Source organism: Cnephaeus nilssonii, assembly GCF_951640355.1.
Source record: "Cnephaeus nilssonii genome assembly, chromosome: X".
In the NCBI taxonomy this organism is placed as follows: domain Eukaryota; kingdom Metazoa; phylum Chordata; class Mammalia; order Chiroptera; family Vespertilionidae; genus Cnephaeus; species Cnephaeus nilssonii.
This window is the reverse complement of record NC_137071.1, coordinates 74,182,281-74,190,929: the sequence shown is the minus strand read 5'-3', so window position 1 is coordinate 74,190,929 and position 8,649 is coordinate 74,182,281. Positions and strand designations below refer to the sequence as shown.

General features: G+C 38.2%; 1 protein-coding gene across 3 annotated transcripts in view; it reads left to right on the top strand.

Annotated features, from left to right (window-relative positions):
- The first annotated feature begins 509 nt into the window (after positions 1-509).
- The window catches only part of RBM41 (RNA binding motif protein 41), a 104,388-nt gene continuing 96,248 nt past the window's right edge, over positions 510-8,649 (top strand). For 2 of the 3 annotated variants that reach the window (XM_079764921.1, XM_079764923.1), the window contains exons 1-5: positions 510-625; positions 3,498-3,614; positions 4,187-4,379; positions 4,670-4,874; positions 6,830-6,901. In XM_079764921.1, the coding sequence (XP_079621047.1) occupies positions 618-625; positions 3,498-3,614; positions 4,187-4,379; positions 4,670-4,874; positions 6,830-6,901 (595 nt within the window). In that variant the 5' untranslated portion in view covers positions 510-617. The remainder of the gene's footprint in view (positions 626-3,497; positions 3,615-4,186; positions 4,380-4,669; positions 4,875-6,829; positions 6,902-8,649) is intronic. The other variant, XM_079764922.1, reaches the window with a different exon arrangement.

The following is an 8,649-nucleotide window of genomic DNA, read 5'->3' as shown; positions in this document are numbered from 1 at the left end:
TTTTTTTCCCCCCATATACTTAAGAACATCAGTATTTCCATTTCTGGGAACTAAGAGCCCATGCTCTTAACCACTATGCTGTATCCCTTTCTTGAATACATATGGATTTCTGATTCTCCAGAAGTACATGTCTTTTAAGCCTCTGTTACAGATAGAGGAGAACCATTAGCGCAAGTGATGTCAAACTTGTGTCTGATCACTGTGGTTACACAGGACTGACCAGAGGCTCCCCTGGAAACAGCAGGTAGGCGGGATAATAAGACCTTGGAAGCAGAAGCGGGTTAGTAAGGACACGTTAAATTGGGGGCGCCAGGATTTGGTGATACCGATTGAGAAGGTCAAGAAGTCAAAGGTTACTTCTAAGTTTATGAGCTGGATATTTTGGGTGTTGCCTTTAACCTCTAAACGAAATTTAAGAGAAATACTTGAACAATTTACAACATACCAGTTACTCAATACTTTAATTACTTTCTCTTTCCGTTTCTTTAGCTCTGCACTACTACAATTCCCAGAGCCCCACACTCCACCACAATCCCCTCAGAGTTGGCCGCGCAGATTTCTGGGACTTGAAGTCCGAGGCCTGTTGATCCAAGTTAGAGAAAAGGGCCTGTGGAAACATGAAGAGGTAAGGGCTTGTCTGAACAGACTGCGAAGGGAACTCTGTTTTACCTTTTAACTTAAAGTGGCTTTTATTACTTTGTGTGGGGGGTATGTCACGTTCTCGGGATGCGGTTTCGTCTGAGAGGGAAGACAAAAGAGGGAGCAGAGGAGACTGGCTAGGCAGGCCTGCTGGGCGAAGTTCAGGAAGGGCCGCCGCCGCTGCTGGTTCCCACAGAAATGCCCTTCCAGCCCAGGCATCTAAGCCCAGCGCGGGCCACGGGAGCCGGACACATGCTGTGGCTTCTTCCTATTGCAGATGGACCCACCCAGGTGAAAGAGTCTTGGCCGACTAATGCCTCGTGCCAGAGAAACCCAGGCCAGCTCTCCCCCTACCTCCACCCTGTCCTCAGAAAGGGGTCCTGGGTAGGCGCCTTTATTTGCAGGGTTTGTGTATTAAAGAAAACGCGGGCATATAACGTTTTCAAATCTTAAAGTAAGTCATACTTTGTTTCTGCAGATTTAGAAGGCAAAACCGATTCAATGTCATAGGAAAAGAAAGGCACTGGTGCGAGCAGTTCCCCCTACTGGTTCTGCAGGAAATGGCAGCTTTAACTTGGCCCGTCATTGTTGAAAGCCTGAGCTTCCCAATTAGTCAACAAGCCTTTTCTAAGGATTCTCAAATTAGTTTTGTATTCACTCTGCAAGTAGAATAATCGCTCTGGATAGTGATGTGTTTTTACAATTCATACTGATACTATGCTGTCCTGCATTGTCAGTTTCTGCATCTTTTAAGAAACTGGTTCTGATTTTCCCTGCCTCAAAATGACTTTTAAAAAAGTGTTTCTAGTGATATATCTCATACATGCAAAATAATGTATATATAAAGTTTAAAGAATAATAGTATACTCATACCCACTACAAGCTTTAGACCTGGAACATTACCAGTACTTTGAAGTCCCCAGTGTCCCCCTCCTAGATTACTTCTCCTCTCTCCCTCCTCAGGGGACCATTATCCAGAATTTTGTGCTTATCATTCCCTTTCTTTTAAAAAAATAGTTTTATGACTTATGACTTTATCCCTAAACAAAATATTGCTTGTTTTATCCATTTTTCAGCTTTAAATAAATGGACACATATTGTATACATTTTTCTGTGACTTGCTTTTTTTACTCAACATTTTGAGTATTTAGCTATGGTTTACATATTTCAAAGCCACTTTAAACTTAGCAAAAACTTTCTGAATTCTAAATAATAAATAAAAATTAAGATACTTAAAAGGAATTTTTAAAACCCTGGGCCTAAGGATATTTTAACAAATGGGACTTATACCTATTTCCCAAAATAGGTACAAGTCTTTCTAGAGCAGGCATCCTCAAACTACAGCCCGCGGGCCACATGCGGGTGTTTGTGACGTTTTGTTTTTTTACTTCAAAATAAGATATGTGCAGTGTGCATAGGAATTTGTTCATAGTTTTTTTTAAACTATAGTCCGGCCCTCCAACGGTCTGAGGGACAGTGAACTGGCCCCTTGTTTAAAAAGTTTGAGGACCCCTGTTCTAGAGCATGAGAATCTTGCTTATAATTATGAGGGATACTTTTCCTAGGCCCCAATAATAAAGGACTATTTTATAAGGTATTTTAATATTTATTTTCCTCATGGAGTTAGCTCAATTTTTTTGTTTTATAATCTGTTGTTGCCTACTTAAATAATTCTGCTATTTCTTTATACTCTAGTGTTTTAAGTTATTTATGGTTAGTTGGCTCATGTTAGCATTACCTAGATTTCTGTAAAGTAGTGCCTAGGCTATAAAATGTTATGACCCCTTTCACATTTGTTTCTATGCTTTTTCCTTTGGAGATCTCCTTTTCACAGCTCCAGATCCTGACACTACAGATGACTTGGTATTTCCATGTTCAGCCTAATACTTATCTGTGCGACATTTCTCCCGTATCTCACTTTCCTTTTAGCTAGTATCACTTATACTGTCACCTCAGACTCAATATGTCTTTGAATATTCCTGGTGTTTCCATTGTAATAGGTAGTTGACTCAACATGGCTAAAACAATACTGATGTTTCCTTTTCCCAAACTATTTCATCTGGAGCTCCCTCTTTCCTTCATTGGTACCATTGTTCTCTCAGTTTGAAATTTGGAGGTTATCTTTTACTTATCTTTTACCCCTACTAATCCATAAGGCATGTTATAACCGCATTCTTTTCCCTAAAGCATCACTTGTACCATGCCACTTAACTGCCTAATAAATTACTTTCTAATACCTATACATTAAGATACAGGCCCCTTAGTTGGTGTATTTAAGGCCACTCAAGATCTGAGTCTAATTACCCCTCCAAGATTATCCCCCAGTTATCCCATAGTTGAATGTCAGCTAAATTGAACTTCTCGTTAACCCCCAGAACATCTCATACTTGCTGTCCCTCTTCTTCCTTTCATCATACCCAGTCCTTTAAATGCCAGTTTAAGAAGTCTTCATTTACCCTCCTAACTCCCAGTTATTTCTTTCTTTTGTGAGCTCCTACTAATTTGGCATATGCTTCTTTGTATTGTCATTCTCCTCTCTCCTCCCTTACTGCCCTCCTTGCCAGGCACATGCACACAATACATACACACATATATATTTCCTCTCCCTAAATAAATTGCAAACTCTTTGAGGATAGGGACTATGAATACCTTTGACTCCATCAGTGTACCTTACAATGTGTTGTGTGTAAGTCGGTATTTAATAAATGTTTATGGAATGAATATAAAGTGCAACGGATTGTTAGAGAAGGGTCTTTGAACAAATGTGATCACTAAAGATAGATAATATAGGTAAAGAATCGATTTTGAGGTTTCACTATCTCTTCTGCGCTCTGTATGTATCCGTATATCTACTCCAGGGTAAACAGCTGTGTGAAGAGTGATGATCATGTCCTGGAAGAGTTAGAAACAGAAGGGGAGAGGCAGCTGAAAAGCCTCCTTCAGCATCAACTTGACACCTCTGTCTCCATTGAGGAGTAAGTATTGATTTTGCAAACAGGTGGAGTATCATAGACCTTCACCTTCAGGTGACCCCTTTTAAAGCCTGGATGCAGCACTCCTCTCCCACCCCCCTTTCCTTGGCAAACTTCTACGTATTAGGCAGGGTTTTGCTTCTATGTCTCTTCCTCTGCAAATCCTCCCATATTCTACTACATCTATGTTAAGTGTCTTTCCTATGTCTTCCCTTAACATACATAGCACTTATAATCCAATATCATCATTGCCTGTTTACTTGCCTCTCCTACTGTTCTTCCACAAAAGCAGAAACCATTTTTTGTCTTTTTAACTGTTAAATCCTCAATACCCAGCACAGTGTCTGATGTATGGTAGCTACTCAATAATCAAATATTTGATTCAGTCATTTATTAGTCCTGAATGAGGGGACTGTTGGTGGAGTTCCATATTGTTACAGTGGCACTTCAGCCTAGAAATAGGACATGAGAGAGAAATTGCTGATGAGTTTCATTGTGCCTCTTTTCATGGTAAGCCCTATTTCTGTGAATTGTAATTTGAAGATGTTCTTACTCTCTTCATTCTTGGTTTGCAGATGTGTGTCTAAGAAAGAGAGTTTTGCTCCTGGTACTATGTACAAGCCCTTTGGGAAGGAAGCAGCTGGAACTATGACTTTGTCCCAGTTCCAAACATTGCATGAGAAGGACCAAGAAACTGCTGCTCTCAGGGAACTAGGGCTCAATGAAACAGAAATCTTGATCTGGAAGAGCCATGTTTCAGGTGAAAAGGTGAGCAGGGCAATTTTTTTTCTGGAAAATGCAGAGCAATATCTCTTCATTTGGCACTGAGAACCTTTTTATTTTTAATTCTCACAAAACTAAGCTTTGTGTCGGAATCTTCTTTGATTCCTAGGACAGGGACCTTGGGAAAAGAGAAGCTATCCCTTGACTGATTAGCTACCACATCTATAAATGCTCATTCTGGACCCTGATCATCATTGCTCTTACTTTAAGTATCAGACCATCCCTTTCAGGGTATGTCCTCTATGATATATGCCCTCTCATTTCTCTGATTTCAGAGGACGAGACTGAGGGCAACTCCTGAAGCAATACAAAACTGCCTTCAAGATATTGAAGAAAGGATCTCGGAGCGTCAGCGCATCCTTTGCCTGCCACAGAGATTTGCAAAGAGCAAACAGCTGACCCGGCGAGAAATGGAAATAGAAAAATCTTTATTTCAGGGTGCTGATCGTCACTCCTTCCTTAAGGCTCTTTATTACCAAGGTATGTGATCACTACTAACGTTGATGTGTTCTTTCACTAAGAGAGAGATTTACCATTAGCGCATTAAATATGAAGAGTTAGTGAAGTGGGTAGGGAAAGACAAACTTTCACTACTCTTGAGGAATGTGTGAGAGAGACAAATATGTTCAGAGTTAGTTGCAATTCAATTGCTATTTGTAGACGTGTGAATAAAATGCTGAGGGAGCACAGAACATAGAGCATCAAGTCTAGTTGGGGTAGTCAGGAGTTGACATTTCTACTAAGTCCTGATGGGTTAACAAATTTGTCAGGTTAACAAGGTGGAGAGGACATTACAGATAATAGGTGAATAGGAACAGGATTGTGAAAGGACCTGGGAACAATGAAAAGGTCAGTGTGGCAGGCAGTATAGGTCTTGGCAGGGAATTAATTACAGGAGATGACACTAGAAAGATAGGTGAGGCTAGATTGTAAAAGTTTTTAGACTGAACTATAAATTAGCACAAAATCTATAGAGAAATGGTCTGTGTCTTAACCAGAAAGAATGAGTGTGTAACAACAGATAAGTTTTGCTAGGCACTGTGTAAGGTGCACAGAAGTTTAAGAAATATTTCCCAACTTTAAGCCAATTACAGTCTGGTTTGAGAGAAACAGGACATTTTACTAACAATGCTAGATACAGTTGTTAAGTGCTGTACGAGTTCAGAGGAGGAAAAGGCTACTGTGCATTGGCATGACTGAAGGCCTCTTGGAGGTAAGATTTAAATGTTCTTTTAATACTATATTCTTTAGGGTGGAGAGGGAAAGGCATTGCAGCAGATGTTGTGAGCACTATGGTGTGTTCGGGGATGTTGTGAGAGACAGGTAGCTAAAATTTTTGACCTTTCTGTGTTAGACAGTATAGACCTATACAGAGTTAGTTATTCAGTTAGTTTGGATATGGTTAAAGGTTTTTGAACCAGGAGTAACATGAGAAAAGCAGTATTTGAAAATGATTAATCTGGTGACCAAGAAATACAGGGTGGGGCAAAAGTAGGTTTATCTGGAAAATAATACAATACTTAATAAATAATAATACAAGAATAAATTGTGTTTTACATATTCACAACTGTAAACCTACTTTTGCCCTACCCTGTATGATGAGAGAGAGGACGAGATGGAAGCAGGGGAAATGATTTAGGAGGTAATACAGTTCTTAGACATGAAGATATGGACTAGAATGATGGCAGTGGAATTAGAAAGAGGTAGATATGATTGTAAGAGACATTACAAGGTAAGAATGGGTAAAACTTGTTGACTGAGGCTGAAGGAGAACAGTCAATAGAGAAAAGTGTATCAAAGATAATTCAGATGTTTCAAGGCTGTGTGACTTGTCAAAATTAAGACAGCTTTTATGGGGAAATTTTGAGGAAAATAATGACTGATTTTGAACATGTTAAATTAGTGAGAATGGCAGGTTCATTAATGCAGATATTGAGGAGGCAGTTAGAAATGCAACAGTGAAGCTCAAGGGAGAGGTCAGAACTAGATCTATAGAATTGGGAATCATGTATGCTTAGATCAGAAGTAAAGCCATGAGAATGAATGAATGATTTGTTAGATACCATAGACATGGAAGAGCTGTGGTGAAGGAAGGAAAAGAACAAATGAATAGCCTTTTGTAGAGAGGCATTAATACGTACTAATTAAGGACATAGGTTCTAGAGGCAGATTCCTGGAGGCAGACTCATGGGAAAATTCTGGTGCCCCACTTAATCCTGGTGCTATAAGATTTTGGGCAAGTTACCACTCTGTCCTTCAGTTTCTTTGTTTGTAAAGTGACAATATTAATAGTAGCTATATAGTAGGATTGTTCAGAAGATTGAGGTAATACATGTGAATCAGAGCAGTGCCTGGTATTTGGGGGTGGGTGGGTAGTAGTATATGAATCTGTTCTGTTTCCTATCTTTGAAACTCCTTGCTTTAAACCTTCACAGCATACCACAAAAAGACAAGTGCAGACAAGTACATGACCTCAATGAAGAGGAAGATAAAATTAGGCACAAAAGGCAAGTTGAGAGTTTTCTTACAGTGTTAGATTTAGGAATGTAACCTAGGGTCCCAGACTTCTAAGTTGAGTGCTTATTTAATTCCATATCCAATATATGACAATGTTTATAGGAAATTATCCAGAGGGAGCATATTATTCTTATATAGAATATTAAAGAGAGGAGCTAGAAGAAGTTGTAAAGCTTTTACATTTAGTGTTGTTGAGTTTTTTCTTTATACCTTTAAGTTATTGTACCAGACATAAAGCAACCTTAATATTTTTTACATCTTATTTCACAAGTAATTCTGAATATTTTTATTATTCAGTAAAGTATAAATATTGATGATGATGATGATGATGATGATGATATAATAGCTAATATTTTCTTTTATTTTTTAAATGAACTTACAATGATTTTTTGGGGGGTGTACAATTCTGTGAATTGTAAAGCATGTTAATCATGTAGATTCATGTAATCACCACCACAGTCAGGATAAAGAACAGCTCCATCACCCTAAAACTTCTTCATACTGACCATTGGTAGTCACCCCAACTCCACCCATAATCTCTGGCAATCACTGATCTGTTTTCCATCACTGTAATTTTGTCTTTTAGAGAATGTCATGCATATGGAATCACAAGATATGTAATCTTTTGAGAGTAGCTTGTTTCATTCAGCGTAATGCCTTTGAAATTAATTCAAGTTGTGTGTATCAATAGTTCATTCATTTTGCTGAGTAGTGTTCCATTGTATGGATGTTCCAAAGTTTGTTTATCCATTCTCCCATTGAAGTGTATTTGAGCTGTTTTCAGGTTATGGTGATTATGAATAATACTGATATGAACATTCTTGTACAGGTTTTTGTGTGAACATAAAATTTTTATTTCTCCAAGGTAAAATATCTAGGAGTGGGATTACTGGGTCATATGGTAAGTGTTTGTTTAACTTTATAAGAACCTGCCAAACCATTTTCCAGAGTGGCTGAATCATTTTGCATTCCCACCAGCAATGTATGAGAGTTCCAGTTGTTCTGCATCTTTGTCAGCATTTGGTATTGTTGGTACTTATTTTAGTTATTCTATTAGCTGTGAAGTGGTATCTCATTGTAGTTTTAATTTGCATTTCCTTAGTGGCTAATGATGTTGAACATCTTTTCATATGCTTATTTGCCATCCTTATATCCTGTTTGCTGACATGTCTGTTCAAATCTTTGGCTGTTTTTTAATTGGGTTGTTTATTTTCTTCCTGATGACTTGTGAGAGTTCTTTATATATTCTAAACACAATTCTTTGTTGTATATCTGATTTGCAAATATTTTATCCCAATATGTAGTATGTCTTTTCATTCTTTTAATACTATCTTCTGTAGAACAAAATTTTTATTATGGTAAAATATACCTTACTAAAATGGACTGTTTTAACCATTTTTTAAGTGTTCAGTTCTGTGGCATTAAGTATATTCACATTGTTGTGCAACCATCACCACTATCCATCTACACAACTTTTTCATCTTCTCAAACTGAAACTGTGTACCCATTAAACACTAACTCTCCTTTCTCCCCTCTCCTCAGCCCCTGGCAACCACTGTTCTTTCTGTCTCTATGAATTGACTACACTAGGTACCTCATGTAAGTGGGATTATACAGTATTTGTCCTTTTTTCACTTTGCATAATGTCCTCAAGGTTATTCATGTTGTAGCATATGTCAGAATTTCCTTCTTTTTTAAGGCTGAATAATAATCCATTGTATGGATACACTACGTTTTT